Source organism: Crocuta crocuta, unplaced genomic scaffold, assembly GCF_008692635.1.
Source record: "Crocuta crocuta isolate KB4526 unplaced genomic scaffold, BGI_CrCroc_1.0 scaffold318, whole genome shotgun sequence".
Lineage (NCBI taxonomy): Eukaryota > Metazoa > Chordata > Mammalia > Carnivora > Hyaenidae > Crocuta > Crocuta crocuta.
Window position 1 is genome coordinate 5601526 of NW_027531425.1, and position 16870 is coordinate 5618395.

General features: G+C 39.8%; 1 protein-coding gene across 2 annotated transcripts in view; it reads right to left on the minus strand.

Annotated features, from left to right (window-relative positions):
• Positions 1-11668: 11668 nt before the first annotated feature.
• Positions 11669-16870, minus strand: part of NR5A2 (nuclear receptor subfamily 5 group A member 2) — a 130962-nt gene continuing 125760 nt past the window's right edge. For both annotated transcript variants that reach the window (XM_077772053.1, XM_077772052.1), the window contains one exon: positions 11669-11916. In XM_077772053.1, coding sequence (XP_077628179.1) covers positions 11669-11916 — 248 coding nt within the window. The remainder of the gene's footprint in view (positions 11917-16870) is intronic.

Sequence of the window (16870 nt, forward strand, 5' to 3'; positions counted from 1 at the left end):
CTGCCACATCCACTCGCCTAACCAAGGACTGAAGGAAACCTTGCCCACCTGTACCACTGAAGTCATAGGCTCCTGTGTAGGCATGGGTGGGATGACAGGGGCTATTTGCCGCGCCTGGCCTCTTGAGAAATCCCTGATGGAGAGATGGTAGGGAGACACCGCGTCTTTCTGCTTGGAGAGCTCAGAAGCAAACACACATGATTAATAACAAGTATTTTACTGATTACAAAATAAGCAGGCTTTGAGTTTCCCTGTTCCCCTGCAATTACAATGAATTGTGTTCAAACACCTAAAAATATCTGTAGTCCCAATTTTCCCTGAAGTCCCTTCCTTAAGATTAAAACAGTGCTTACCCACCGTTGTGCTTTGGATCCTTCCTCGTATCTTCACATCTGTTAGGAGGCTTTGTTGCATATCAGATTATATTTGGGAAAGTTTTCCGCAGTGCTTCAAAAACAGGAAATTGGCATCTTCGTGGATCATAAATCAAAGTTGGATGGAAACCCCCTTATTTGACTTGCCTTGTGCCAGCTAAGCTCTTGCTGCACCTCATGAAAATAAACGCAGGAAGTTCTGTGGATGCTTCTGTAGAGCCCAGAAAAATTACACGTATATAAAATCACTTGATTTCAACTCCCAGCACATCGATGCCTTATTTGGCCATAGTTTTCTACAGAATGAGGTAATACAATGACAGCTTTCGTATTAGGAAAAAGAATTACACTTCTTATTGTTACCTGGTGGGTCTTACATGACATGATTTTTCTTTTTTCAGTGTAATAGCCTCATCACACTTCCTTTTCTCTCTCTCTCTTTTTTCCAAATCCCTCCGTGTTTTGAGCTCATCTGTTTGCTCCTTCTAGGCCCTTGTCTTTTGCCCTGGGAATCTCCCTTGGCTGACTAGTCCCCAGGACTCATCTGTCAGTAGTCTCCCATTGCTCAGCCTTTATACCTTTGTAAGTGGTATCTGCATTTAAATATTGCACATTCCATAAAATTCTCTTCGACTAGTAACATTTCAGGCACCAATATGGCTGCATTTCAGGGCGTGGATTTTAGTGTTGAAAATAAATCAGGTCCTCCTTTGACTTCTCTTTACATGAAAATGAAGTGAAGTGAAAGTAAACAAAGAGAAAACAAGGATAAGAAGCAGAAACCACTGAGCCACTTTTATTTTTGTGCTTAGTTATGCCAAAGTAATTATTTAAAAAAAATGTTTTTAATGTTTGTTTATTTTTGAGAGAGAGAGAGAGAGACAGAGCACAAGCAGGGGAGGGGTACAGGGAGAGGGAGACACAGAATCCAAAACAGGCTCCAGGCCCTGAGCTGTCAGCACAGAGTCCCACACAGGACTCAAACCCATGAACCGTGAGATCGGGACCTGAGCTGAGCCACCCATGCACCCCAGTTAAGTGGTTACTTTTAAAGATGTGAAATAATCATGAGGTAACGGTGTGTTTCTCTGCCTTTTCTTTATATATGCATTTCTTTTTTTTTAAATTTTTTAAATCATTTATTTATTTATGAGAGACAGAGTGTGAGTGGGAGGGAGCAGAGAGAGAAGGAGACACAGAATCCAAAGCAGGCTCCAGGCTCGGAGCTGTCAGCACAGAGCCCGATGAGAGGCTCGAACTCACGCGCCATGAAATCATAACCTGAGCTGAAGTCACTGAAGCCACTTAACTGACTGAGCCACCCAGGAGCCCCATCTTTTTTTTTTTTTTAATTTTTTTTTTAGCATTTATTCAGTTTCGAGAGACAGAGAATGAGTGGGGGAGGGGCAGAGAGAGAGGGAGACACAGAATCTGAAACAGGCTCTGAGCCATCAGCACAGAGCCTGATGTGGGGCTCGAACCCACAAACTGTGAGATCATGACCTGAGCTGAAGTCGGATGCTTAACCGACTGAGCCACCCAGGCGCCCGAGGATCCCCATCTTTATATATGGATTTTAACTAAAGTTGAGAAAAGGGAGATTTATCTCAAAGAGTCAGGCAGTGCGGTGACGGAATGAAGAAGTAGATGTGGAGATCAACAATCTCTCTCTTCCACGTTTTTTCCATAGATTCTGTATGAATTCAATGAAATGCATGGCTCTGTGGTTAAATGCCGGGGCCTTGTGTTCAGCGGAAGCTGGGTTTGAGTTGTGGCCTTGCCACTTACCAGCTGTGTGACCTCAGGATATGCGCAGTATTTAACCCACAGCACAATTATGATAACATCCATGTTTAGGGTTGTGTGAATAAAAGGAGACAATTTTTAAAAATTTTTATTTATCATTGAGAGACAGAGAAAGACAGACCATGAGCATCAGAGGGGCAGAGAGAGGGGGAGACACAGAATCCGAAGCAGGCTCCAGGCTCTGAGCTGTCAGCACAGAGCTCGATGTGGGGCTCGAACTCATAAGCCGTGAGATTATGACCTGAGCCGAAGTCAGATGCTAACCAACTGAGCCACCCAGGCACCCCAATAAAAGGAGACAATTTAACTAAATAGGGGCTCAGTACTTTTAAGGCTGCAATTTTTGTTAGTTATTCTTGTCCTTATTTTCATAAATGAAACTGGTTGTTGGGTGAGTGGAATAGTCTGGTATGTGTGTCTGGAAGCCCAAGTCAAGAAGTGTGAGAACTCCTCTTTCTCCCCCAGGGGGTCACACCACTTTCAGGCTCCTTTAAGGGAGGTGGGAGGATGAGCAAGCTCTGGCCGGGCATTGCCCAGGGAGCTTGGCTGGAATCCAGGCCACACAATGGTCATAGGAACATTTGACGCTCAAATAACACAAGGCCACAAGGCAGAGGCAGAGGGGAAATAAAACCTGCTATGGCAACACTCAGGGGCAATGTAACACGTGTTTCCACACTTATTTATAGACGCTCATTCCACCTCTGTAGCAGAGAGCTTTTGCCAGTCCTAATTTGTTTCTGGGGAAAAATCCTTGGGACAAGATTTTTTTTTTTTTTTAAATAGTGAATACTTTCAAAACTGGGCGTATGGCAGTGGAGTATGATGGAAATGATAAGCACAAAATGTTTTCTCTTCATAAACACTCTTGCTTTGGATTCACACATTCCTCCAAAACTAATGCATATAGGGTGTTTTTCAAATACTTTGTGATAAAATAAATAGGGAAACTACTAGTCAAACTAGGGTGTGTGAGAGTTAGGGTAGCTCTTAAAATTGTAACATGGTCAGGACTAATTTAGGGGTGAAGGGTGGTGGTTATGATGCTGCTTTCTGTTGAGATGGGGCAGAAATAAAATTGTCACCCCAAATTCCCATTTATGTGAGACTCAGAGAATTTTTGTGTTGAGGATGTTGCCAAGGCATTGAGCAACTGACACCTATTTTTTTAAATGTTTATTTATTTTTGAGAGAGAGAGAGAGAGAGAGAGACAGCGTGAGCAGGGGAGGGACAGAAAGAGACAAAGACACAGAATCTGAAGCAGGCTCCAGGCTCTGAGCTAGCTGTCAGCACAGAGTCCGATGCTGGGCTTGACCCCATGAACCGTGAGACCATGACCTGAACCGAAGTCGAACGCTTAACTGACTGAGCCACCCAAGCGCTCCTACTGACACCTATTTTAAATGTCAGTGGTTATAACTAAGCTCCTTCGGGGTCTTACTGAGGCAAAGAAAACATTTGTGATTTTGGTGCCATCATTTTAAAAAGTGTGTTGTCACCATTGTGTGTTTTGAATTCTAAAGAAAATGCTCATTTAATGAAATAAATGTTGGCCTTGAAGGATGCTTTGGTTTGTGCTTTCAGGAAGGTGCTATATAGCCACGTGGTTAAAAGCACGGGGTATGGAATCAAACAAAACTGTTTGAACCCTTGCTCTATTGCTTACTAGCTTTAGGACTTTGGGCAAGTTATTTAACTTCTGGAAGCTTCGGTTTCTCTAGTCATTAGGGTTTTCTTGAGGATTACATGAAATTATTTTTGTATATTAGAGTAAATGCTAAGCTTTTCAAACAAAGAGAGCCCTAAATAAGAGCAGTTTGTTTCTTGCTTGCCTAAGTCTGGTCAGTGGACACTACTCTCCAGGTCACAGAGGGACCCAGGTCCTTTTGTCTCTTTGCTCCTCAGTCCCCCAGTCATCTGGGTTGCTGCCACACCTGGGGTTCAGCCAGGGAAGGGGATGGGAGCCAACATCCAGGCAAAGTGGATTGTCTCTAACGTTGGAGAAACCTGAGAAGTTGCTCTTACCACTTCTGCTCGTATCCATTGTCATTGACCCATCTTGCTCACGTGGTCACACCTACATATAAAAAAGGGTCGAAAATGTAGTCTATAACTGGTAGCCCTGTGTCCAGGAAAAAAGCAAGCATGGATTTGGGGGAGACAACTCTCAAGCCTGTCGTACTATATAATGCATAAATAGATGCTGATGTTTTCATGAATTACTTCCAATCTGTATTCTTCAAATGCATTTCCTTAACTAGATCAGTGCCTGGAACATAGTAGAGGCTCAATTAATATTTCTCAGGTGAGAAAGACTGGATTAATAAACACATTGTTTTTCACTCAGTTAAGACATTTTTTACAGATATCCTGGGTTTCTCCAGTGTAACCTCCTTAATTTGCTCTCTGTTGTCGAGTGGTAGGGAGAGTTGTAAGCACAGGATGGGCCAGCAAAGGTCAGCAACCAGATGACGATGATCTCCTCTACCCCAGATCATCTTGTCCCTCACAGTGGAGGTATATGTAGTACAATCAGCACCTCCACCACCATGAGCCACTTCCTGATACAGAGCAGATGTTGGAGAAGCCGTTTTGAATGTGTGGATAGAATTTTTCAAAAAGTACACACTTTCTTTCTCAGAACATTCACTACTGCCTGATGTAAGGATGAGCTGGTCTAACATGTTTAGCAGGATGTGATTTCTCTCTTGCATCATACATAAACACTGAAATGAGCTGTGTAAATTCATCTCTTATACATCTAGGTCTCTGGAGTTGGCTGGACCTTGCCTGTCAGTGTCTCATCATGCTAGCAGACTTCAAAGACACAAGCAAATTTTTCCTGGAGTTAAAAAGTAAGGGAAAAGATCCTTTCTGACGTTTTGGACCATTCTGTTTGGATGGCCGTGCTGGGAGCTTGGACTGTCACTTCTGGAGGGTCATTAAAGATGACCCAGCCATCCACTGGAGGAATTACATCCCCAACGCTCCAACTTTAGGTGGAATAGTTTCTGGGGAATCACCAGCCTCTAACAGAGTGGTTTCATTTTTGGAAAGCTTTGATTCTATTTTTTTTCATATTGTGCCACACTCTTCCTCTCCATGAGATCTACCTATTTTGCTACCAGTTTTTACTCCCTGTTGCTTCTGAGCGCATTTCCTCTCCCTTTTGCAGTTCTTTCTTCAGATGGTGCACAGAGATGCTGAGAGGCTTATATCAGTGAAATAATGCCATTCTCACTCCTTAGTTCTTTGGATTCACCAAAGATGGACGCTCAAAGCTCCAGGTGGGTGCTGAGATGTAGTCACACATATGGACCATCCATGAAGGAAACAAGAAATTCATTTGTGAAACTGAGTTTGGAGTGGATGAGCATGTTGGATGGGCACTAGATTATCTCAGTCTAGGCCCCATTAAAATGTCCCATGTCAAGGAGACAGATGGGGAACAATGTCCCTAATTCTTCTGTGAAGATCACGTGTGGCACTTGGTCTATGCCCAGCAGTGGGCCAATGGCTTAGAGCTATTCCAGGCACTGCCCTTGCCCCATGTTTACAGTTTAGAGGGGCAACTTTGGGAGAGAGACACAATGAGACTAGACTAATGATTCACATCAGAGGTCTAGGGTCTAGAAGTGGGATCTTTTGACTTTGATGAGGAGGCTTGTATGGGATGGGGCAGCTAGGAAGATTTGTCCGAGTCTTGTCTGAGTTTGCTAGGCCATTGGGGGACATGCCTGGAAGTGCAGAGGCAGGAAAGAGCAGGTTATGTTCAGGGTGGCAAGTAGCTCAGTGTGGTTAGTATGTGTTGGCAGTGGAGTCTGGGAAGGCAGGCAGATGCTGTGTCCTAAAAGATCTGAGGTGTCATCTTGGAGCGGGGATGCAGGTTGGAATTTTTCTTGCAGATATTAGGCATCAGGGGACTGGATGTGAAGGAATGACATGGTTAGCTCTGGGGCAGGAAGTGTTGCTGGCAGTTGTAGGAAGGGAGGTTTGGAGTGGGTTGAGATTGATGGTAAGAGACCAGCCCAGAGGCTATTGTGTAATTTTAGGCAAGGAATGCCAAGGCCTGATCTAAAGCTGCAGGGGAGAGGAAAGGATTGATTGAGAGAGTTACAGAAAGTCACTGGTAGGACCTGGATACAGAGGCAATGTGGAAGGCGGGAGAGGTGCATGAAGAAAAGCTGGCAAGGAGCCTGAAGCAGGCACGGCCCAAAGCCGTGGGGAATCTGGAAGGGTTTCCGTTCTGGTCACTAAAAGTGCCGGAGGCCATGGCCCTGTTGGAGCTCACTGGGCTGGGCTTCTTTCCTGAGAGGTGGGGTGGACGGAGCCAGCAGGTGAGACAAGAGTGTTGTGGTCCCTGGTCCGTAAAGCTTGAGAGTTAGATGCAAATTAGGTATCAACATATTGTCCCCATGAGAGGGCAACGCCAGTCTCATTTTCTGGCCCTTTCTGATTTGAATGGCCCTGAGAACAGTATCAGATCTAGTGTCCCAGGGAATCTGGCCTGGAACCCATAATACCTCCTGGGCCAACCTGGGGTCTGAAAGACACTGGCCTCAGCTCAGGAGTCATGCGAAGGGTCCAGCATGCTCAAGACTATTGGCTTCTTAGTTGTTTAGTGTCAAATTCATATTGGGGACACTCTGATCAGTCTGATTACACCTCCTTTTGCCCCTTTCCCAAAAATTAAACATGCAATGTTTCATAGATTGGTTCTTAAGTTTTTTTGCAAACAAGCCACAATTACTGCCTGATATCAGTCACTGAATTATTAATTCCTAACTTAAAACAAAAGCCTCTATGAAAACAGTTAAAGTATTGCAAGAATATTTATTTTGAGTGACTAAACTATACATTTCCTGTTCAGTGTTAGGGAAAATTGGTCTTTATTATTCCAGGGAAATGTCAAGATCACTAAGTATTGTAGCATTTTGACCTGTGTTATGTTGAGCAAACTCTGCACATGTTTCTCATAAAAAATATACATCAGAGATGGTTTCAAACTGAACGTCAAACTTAGTTAAAGGTAAAAACCTCTTCAAAGTTATTGTGAATATCAAGTATAACAATCAAATGCACGTCAGCCTGAGCCACTTTTTTCTTGGGGCTCCATCATGCTGATGGATTTAGCAACTCTGTGTGTGATTCTATGGGGAGTGAGGCCTCTGCTCTCAACAGAATGACCTCTGCTGGCTGCTGGGTTGGGATCTAGAGGAACTCCCTCTCCACCTAATTAAAAAATAAATGTGTGTAACCACTTATAAAAACGTATTTTAAAAATGTATGGCCTATACCTTTCTGTACCCATGTGATGATTACCTGGGTATATACAGATGTACGAATGTATCAAGCTGTACACTTTTCTGTATGTGAGTTACAATTCAGTTGAATATGAACATACAGGTTCATTTTCCATGGGATGTCAGCAAGAATTTTTTTTTATTAAGTTCTTCCTGGTAAGAGGTTGATGAGGGAGATGTTTTATAGGCTGTTTTATTTTTAGTTGCTTAAAAATCTTAGTTCCATAATCTACTAGGCCCGAAGTGTAGAATCTGATTTCTTGGTAGATTTTTGCAGGAACTTAAGAAAAATCAGTAGCTGCTTGGCGAAGAGATGGTTACCTCCGCTCATCTTGGAGGGGTAGGGAAGGCATAAAGACGGGGCAAGAGGAGGTGGCTTTCTCTGGACCACAATGCTTCATAAGCATACGGTTTCGTGGCTCTTGCATTACTTTGTAGCAGAGATAATTATTAATTTCAAAATTGGATTTTGTAAACATCTCCAAAGTCTCCATGGTACTGAGAGAGACTAATTTCTAGGACACAGACAGGTTATGTTTCAGGGTTAAAATGTACTTTTAGATTTCTCAGTTATTGAGATTTGTATCCTCGGCAGTGATTTGATGCCTGATTTTATTTAAGATCTTTTCGTTTTGGGACAAACCTAAGTGTCACCTTGGTTCAGAGACAGTATGGTGTAGCATTTAAGAACATGAATCCTGGAGCCAAACTGCCTGGGTTCAAATCTTTGCTCCTTCACTGGCTTGTTTCTCAGTCTGTGCAAGGAGCTGTAAGAGGTGCATAATAATACCAAACAGAGCTGTTCTGAAGATCACTTGAATTAAGTGGCACTTGGTAAACATCTTATGGCACAGGGCAGACAAAAAATATAGACACTATGAGATTTTTCTGCCGAGTAGTTATGACAGTGAACCACATAAAATGCTTTATTTCATGTGTAGAGATAGGATGCACAGATTGAGTTTAATGCTTTGAGTATCCAACCAAGGACAAGACTCCTCTAGATAACATCTACATAGGGGAAAGTATCTATTTGTGTGGAATTCTTTTGATTCCATGCCTAGTCAAGAATTTTAATTACTGGAGGCTTTAGTATCTACCAGAAAGAGGACAGTATAAGAACTTTTAAAAATTATCAGGCTGGGCATATCAATATTTATTGAAATACTGAAAAAAAATTCCATTTTGTTGAGAAATTCCTGGCAAGAACTGACATGACAATATGTATTTCACTGATACAGTAAGAAAACGTCAACAAGTAACTGACTTCACACTCTAAACATTGCATGGATTCAGGTTCAAGGTAGCTGCAGAAGATCTGTAATACAAATATTCGGACATTACAGATTGTCTGTTTACAAACATAGACCAACTATAATAAACCAGGCTAAGCCAAAAACGTTTATATTGGAGTCTGCTTTTACTAATAAATCCTGTAATTGATAAGGCAGTTGCTAAGGAAATGTCTGGCTACAAATTGGTCATTAATGAACACTGCCAACTTTGGATGGGCCACAGACGTTGACTGGGGTGTATTCTTGTTTATCAACTTCTGTTCTTGGTGATACCGGAAGTGTGGATGTAACTCTCCATGTTGCCTGTCTTTCTAACTGTACTTAGGATGTAATTTACTAGGTTAACAACATACCAATATGTGACATTTTTTAGGTTTAATATTCAGTGGGGAGTAGTATATTATTAAAAATAAGAAAACATGGACTTTCAGAATTTTGGTTTTTTTGCAATGTTAGAGAACCTCCAAATAACTATCCAACAAATCTCCTAATTGCCACCACCCATGTTCTGTATACATGATGGAACCATTTCAGTGACGGTTAATAACACTCATTCCTCTCCGCATGTCTTCTAGCCAATCTGGTTTTTAACTGGGAAAATAATGATGCTGCTAATCCATTTCATGCTTTGCATGTTGACTCTGATCAGCTATTTCTCATTGCCCTTTGAGCCATGATTACAGGTGACTGAGATTTTGCATGAGGAGCTGTGGACACTCAGCTTAGCGAATGTGTACCCTTCATGTGGATGAATATTAGAGGAGATTAAGAAAAATAATAAAATAATCCTTTTTGTACACACGGAAGTAGTAACTAATATCTTTGGTATACAACTTACAATGCTTGTAAAGGAAACCAGGTAAGACTCCACCCTTGTTAAATTTACTTGAAATCAGAGGAAACTACAAGTCACATAATTTACAATAGATATTAAATAAACTACAGTAAGAATTATGAAGATTTACAGACATTTAACCAAGTGAGTGATTTTAATTCATTAAGACCCTTCTCTGTCCCTGAACTATGTTCCACTAACTTGAAGACATGCTACAGTAAACACATATATTTGGTTTCTTCAGTCTTGGCTATATCTTATACAAAGGTGAAACCAAGGAACAATAAATTAGCATCATAATTGTCTACAGTTGAAACTATGATATACAATATAAATAAACTATTCAAAAGCCTGAAACATTTATGAGAAAATTAAGGGACTAGGAGATATTTATTTTTTACAGTTTCTACAAGTGATTGTGCCGCTGATAATCTCAAACAAAATTAAAGTCTAAATGAGATTCCATTTTTGATTTTAGTGTCTCACGACATACAATAATTAAGTACTGTTAAAAATAATTACCAATCAGAAAAATAACATTAATGAAATTACTGCTTTAGCTATTTTGTGATATCACAGTTCCCTCCCTCCCCCCCACAGGACCTAAAGAATGTAAACACTATCTTATTTGACTTTAAAGTATTAATACTTTATTTTAAACAAATGTTGATCCACATCTGCACAGCTACCTTTCAGAATTGTGAAATAAGGCAGGACTTCCATACCTGTGGCATCACATGTTAATAATACTGCTATTGTTGTTGGGAGAGTTTGTTTTGCAATTCTTTGTACTTCAATATTTGTTCTATAGCAGACTTTGGTCTATGACTTCAAAAGGTCAGTATCACTCTCTTCCTTTCCCTTTTGGGGAAGATTTTGAATTACTTTACCATCTTTCCATCCCTATGCAAAAATCGCTGTTTCCATTCTATATTTGGAGGATGTTCAATTGCAACAAGCGTGAGACTTGAGGCCATCTATTAAGCTCACCCTTTTCTTTCTTTTTGCATAGCTTAACATGCTTCGGTTTCATTTTAAACTACTTAGCACTGTGACTATCTGACATCCCAGCAAAATACGCTTCAGGTTTTAGTTTTAAATGAATGACAAACTTTGATGGCTAAAAAGATGGATGTACCCTAAGAAGCCCTTCGGCGAGAAATTGTTATGAAACCCGACAATGCCAAAGCCACGGTTCAGTAACAGTAGCAGAAATAAGGGCTAGCTTGCTTTAACTATGGAACATTTGCTTTAAAGATTTGTAGTCCTTTCCCTTAATATTAATTAATGCTTATATAATTATGATCAGAAGAGGGATACTGCCTGCTTTTTTTTTTCATTATGAACACGACAAAACAAACCAGAACATATTTAAAATGGCAAGCTAACATATTAATAGACTGTTCTTATTAGCTGTTTGCAGGTCTAAGACACAGACATTCGAAATTAGGCTTTTCATGATTTGGTGGAGCTACTAGTGGGTGTTGCTGAGCACAAGTTCATAGGGACAGATTCTGTGATCACAGGATAGAAGGTGCTGGGTCCTTGGAAGGAAGAAGGAAGGGCTATTACAGGTGCAGCTGATGGATTTTTGAGTTGTTTTAGTTCAGCTTTACCATGGAGGAATTCTGTAAGCTCAAATCCCCTGCTGTATAAGCCTAATTAATAACACAGATCAGTTCCTCAATTTCTTCACAGCGGAGATCAGTTTAAATATACAAGAATTGTTCTGTCCATTTTTATTCTGATATGGTGTTGGTATCCATCCGTGAGTTCAATCCACTACATTATAACGTCTCTTATATGGAATCCTTTGGGGATGTGAAGCCTTTGATTCACAGTTTGCGATACAAATACCCTGATACATCATTTATTTGCTATTAAGTATTTGATTATTATGCCTTTTTAAATTCAATATCTTTAAACCAAGTTTTTAATTAGTTGCTTGGAGCAGTTCAGAGTATTTTTTTTTCTTTTTTACTTTCCTTCTGCTCTTCTTTTTCCCCCCACCAATCTCTTTTTGTTTTGAAAGCAGAGCTTCTAAGGGTTGTAACCTAAGCTCTTTTTGCATGCAACATTTCAATGAGGAGGTTATTATAGGGGACATCCCCATTCAGGTGCTTATAGTAGAGGTATTCTTCAGCCTGCATGCTGATGGCCCGGATTTCGGGGAGTCGAAGAAGTAGCTGCCCAAATTTCTCTGTTTGCTGAGGGTAGTTGCACATTGTATAGTCCAGCAGGGCGGCATTGACTTGTTCCTGGACACCTTCTACCAGCTGGAAGTTCTCAAGATTTTTGACATCTGGATTAAGAAAAAAAAAAAAAAAGCACAATATATTAATGGAATTTTAATTCCTATTTACTACAACAGTGTGTTCAATTAATGGGTGTATTTTCCTCCTGACATAAAGCATACTTTATATGCTGCTGAATATTCAGTAAGCCCCACTCACCAAGCTTCCTGGGAAAATGATCACAAAAGAGCTTTAGAAAAATTTCTTGTTGAAATTCTGCCTATACCTCAAATCAATTAGACACCAATGGATTTTGAGCAAGGTCAACTCTTTTCATATCTTACAAAAGGAAAGGTTTGAGGATTCCTAAAGTAGAGGGATCATAATATATTGCCAGCAAATGAGTCCCTAGAGAAAGACCTATCTTAACCCAATATATTACACAATTCATATAATTCTGTATTAATTTTTCTGACCCAAGGTGAAATCTGTGTCCAGGGTATGATGTAGTTAATTCTAATAAAAAGTGACAGGGTTCTTGTTTCTGTTTGACATTTTCTAAATGATTCTGAAAGCCTTTGACTTGTCTAGCCTATGCTAATGAACCATCTGGTACACCCCAGTGACTGCCAACAGAATATTCGCTACTGGGAACTCTCTAAAATATATATCTCAGTGACTAATGATCTTTATCAAATGAAAGCCTTGTCCTTTAGGCAGAATATGCACCAGGCTGGCCAGTGCCCTTTAACCTGAATGTGGCTTCAAAAGTCTGATAACTTTTCTTTTCTTTTTTCTTTTTCTTCTGGTCCTGGGTCACTCAGACAGAGAAGATGGACACAAACAATTCATTCAGCCTAACTCCTGGTGATCATCCAGTTGTTTTAAGGCATCTGCCCTAGAGGTCCTTATAAATATTGAATAAGGGAGAAACACAGAGTCAAAAAAAGACAGACTGACATACAAATACATACACAGACAATGAGCATGGGGGTGGGGGGGAACGGTTACATTGGAATTTCTCTTCTGGAGTTTATTTATGTTAACTACAACTTTTATACAATGTGTATATAGAAGCCTCTGGAAAGAAAATATAGATATGTGTGTTTACATACATCTATGCTAAGAAAGTAAACAGATGCAGCATCCCTCCAGCCTTGTTTTATTTTCTAATTGGACAAAAATAAATAAGAATGGTTCCGAAGAAAACCACATAACACTATGATTAAAAGGTTAAATGTACTAAACTCAGTTAATAGTTACCATAGTAACTCATACCCAATATTTTTGCCAATAAACTTGACTGTTAAACTTAGCCTTGTACGTATGTGCTTGTCCATTTTGGTATCTCTAAATGCTTTTAAAAGATGGTTACTTACTTGCCAGAAGGAAGGGGGGTGGGAGATGGGCAAAATGGGTGAAGGGGTGTGGAAGATATGGGCTGCCAGTTACAGAATGACTAAATCATGGGAATAAAGAGCACAGGATAGGAAATATAGTCAGTGATATTGTGCTAGCACTCTATGGTGACAGATGGGAGCCATACTCGTGGAGGGTATGGCATAATGTATAGAGAACTTGAATCATGACATTGAATCAGGATGTTGTATACCTGTAACTAATGAGATACAGTGTGTCAACTATACTCAAAAGAAGTTAAAACAAACAAAAACAAAAATAAACAAAAAACATTATTACCTTACATTTGCTGTTTGAATGTGTCTGAGATGATTTTAGTGTTTATATTTTGAGCCATAACTTTGTATTAAACAGGCTTTCCCCCTCCCCATCCCCCAAGTCTCTGTCCCAAATTAAAAACAGTGAGGAATTAGTACCGAAATAGACACATAGTGTGAGCACTGGGTACCGTGTCTATTTCAAAATGAGATGGGAGAATAAAAGATATTTGCTTAAAAGATAACAAATGTTACACTTTTAGGAGATCAGCCTCTTCTTAGGGCATTTAAACTGGCAGGCAAGTTGTTGTCCACTTGACATCTTTAAAAAATTTTTTTTAATGTTTATTTTGAGAGAGGAGAGGGACAGAGACAAAGTGTGACTGAGGAGGGGGCAGAGAGAGACAGGGAGACACAGAATCTGAAGCAGGCTCCAGGGTCTGAGCTGTCAGCATAGAGCCCAATGTTGGACTCGAACTTGGGAATAGTGAGATCATGACCTAGGCTGAATCGGACTTTTAACCTAATGAGCCACCCAGGCACCTCCCACTTGACATTTTATATCTGTAGCACTTTACAGTTAATAAAAAAGCATTTTCCCTCTATCTTATTTAAAGTACTTTAAACATTATATCATTTAAAAGTATTTATAAATTTAGTTACAATTTAGTTCAAAATTTAAAAATGTCAATTGTTGGAAATACCGATGGAATGTTACAGCTGGGTCTGCGACAGAAGAATTTACATTAGTGATAGCTTTTCCCCTGCTGTGAACTTTATGCTTTCATAGGCTCCCATTCCGGTTACATGTATAGGTCTTTCAATAAAGGACCATGGCAGAAAGCTAACCTAATTTCAAAATAGCACATCTGAATTTTGACTAATATCTTGGCATTTTTTCTTTTTACCCTTCATCCAACTTCGAAGAGAATTTAGCATCCTCCTTTACATCCGACCAGGAAGTTGAAAAAGAGGGGCGCCTGGGTGGCTTAGTCGGTTGAGCGTCCGACTTTCGCTTAGGTCATGATCTCGCAGTTCATGGGTTCGAGCCCCACGTCGGGCTCTGTGCTGACTGCCAGCTCAGAGCCTGGAGCCTGTTTCAGAGTCTGTGACTCCCTCTCTCTCTGACCCTCCCCTACTCACTCTGTTTCTCCCTCTCTCCTAGAAATAAATAAAAAAAACTTTAAAGGAAAAAAAAAGGAAGTTGAAAAAGAAAACAAGCAACTTTCGGGGTTACAGTGATCTAAACACAATGATAGAAAAACAACTGAAATGGAGTATTATTTTATACTATAATGAAAGATAGTCTCACAAGCAAGGGAAACCAACAATAGTCCTAGAGATTAATAGGGAGGATGTAGGAATTTGCACAGTACAAAAATGTAAGAAAATGATTAATAGTCTTTTTAGAAAGTTGTTTTGAAACTTTTTTTTTTGCTAAATGTATTTTTTAAGAACTAGGTTCTACTTCTGTGATAAATTATGCCAGTCTGTTAAGAAAAAAACAAACTATTAAAAAACATGAAACAAAGGATAGATCATAAGTCCTGGTTTATTTGTATGCTATTATCACAGCATGATCATGTAAAGTCTTCAGATAAGCATGTGCCGGATAATTTCTATAAATACTGGTCCAAACTAGTACCTTTCTCCTCAAAAGTCTAGAAATATGTCCAATTTTCCTTCTGAAGGAAAATACACAGGTTTTCCATACTTTGGCCATATATATGATTTTTCTCTAAAGGTCATCAGAGTTGAATTGGCATGAATGAATTCATTATCCCATTAAGCTATTTCTAAGAATTTCTCACTAAATCTCACAAAAGGTACGCTGCTAACTGCCCCAAAGTACTTACTTATTTTGTTTCTAGGTCTATAGAGGCAATTTGTAATTTGGTATCAACGTTCCCGATATTTAAACCATGTAAGGTTAAAAAAAGAAGGAAAAATATTTTTCTTGAAGGACTCTCATTTACTGACCAAGTAGTTCCTGGACCATTGCTCTGCTGGTCGACTCTACTTTTAGCGCTATAGCCCTTTCACTACATTTTGCACTGCTTAGTTAACTTTCCATTTCCTTAGCAGACTGACTGTAAGCATCTTGGCGTCAGGAATCTGTATTAGTCAAAGCATCCCCAGAGAATTCTTCATTAGTGTTTGCTTTATATCATTGGTATATCTGTCCAAGACTGATAATCATTGTGACATTATCTACTACGTTAAACTGTTAAGTATCTTATAAACCAATTTCCTTTCTTTTTGTAATTAGAAATTGGCTTTCAAAAACCGATTTATACAACAGATTTCTCCCTGAAATAAAATATTTGCAATGTGATAGTGTTTTCTATCCAAAGAATCCTGTGTGAATCCTTTTGTGGTCTGAAGAATCAAGTCTTTATTCTGAGTAATCAAGTCTTAATTTGCAAGTTTTGCCAATGAAGATTTTCACTGGTCAGTTCTGCTTTAAGGGAAACGCGACTGTGTTCTCATTTGGAATAGGGTCCCTGAGCTGCCGCATTTCTTGCATCTCTGGCTTGAGAGGCAGACCTTGGTTTCTCTATTATGGTCCGGATGTTTCACAAGGACCTAAAAGCAAGGGGGGAGATAAGTGACAGAATACAAGTGACACCACCTCTCAGAAGACCTGGAATTTTCCGTCTTACATAGTCCCCTTGTATTTACTTCTTAGGAAGAGTCCTGAAACTTAAGTGTGCTCCCACAATATGCATGGAACTAGTTTTTATGCTAATTCATGTCCTTTTGTGAAAACTCACACATGAAATACATTTAGAACCTGAAGCATTTTCTCTGGGATAGTCCTCCTACAAATCAAGCCCTATTCCACACTAAGGAATGAATGGGAGCCTAAACTCATCTCTAGCAGCAGGAGTCAGTAACACCGAAACTTCATGAATGGATATTAAATTGAATGAGAAAACAAAATCTGGAAAAATTATTACATGTTCTGGAGTCCTCAGAAATAATATATTTTTGAGATCTGCTGTTTAATTCCATATTAAATACCACTGGAGCTTATTTGGGATTTTAGAAAAAGGAAGAGGAGAGATTGATAGGAGACCAAAATTCCCACCAGTTTTTCCGCAGGCTCTAATGCTAGACCTCACAAGTCTCCTGCATTTGGCCCTCTGTGTTCTCCTTTGAAAGTGATATAAGCTTCATTGTAATACAATTTAAAAATACAAGTTAATGAACTCTATCATTACAAATTCGGAGTTGGAATTTGTATGTAAACAGTCAGAGGCATCCTGAACCCTTCCTCTGTAGCCTTTAAATTTTGATGACTGGCAAAAAGCATTTTGTGCTTCTCCTCTAAGTATCAATCTCT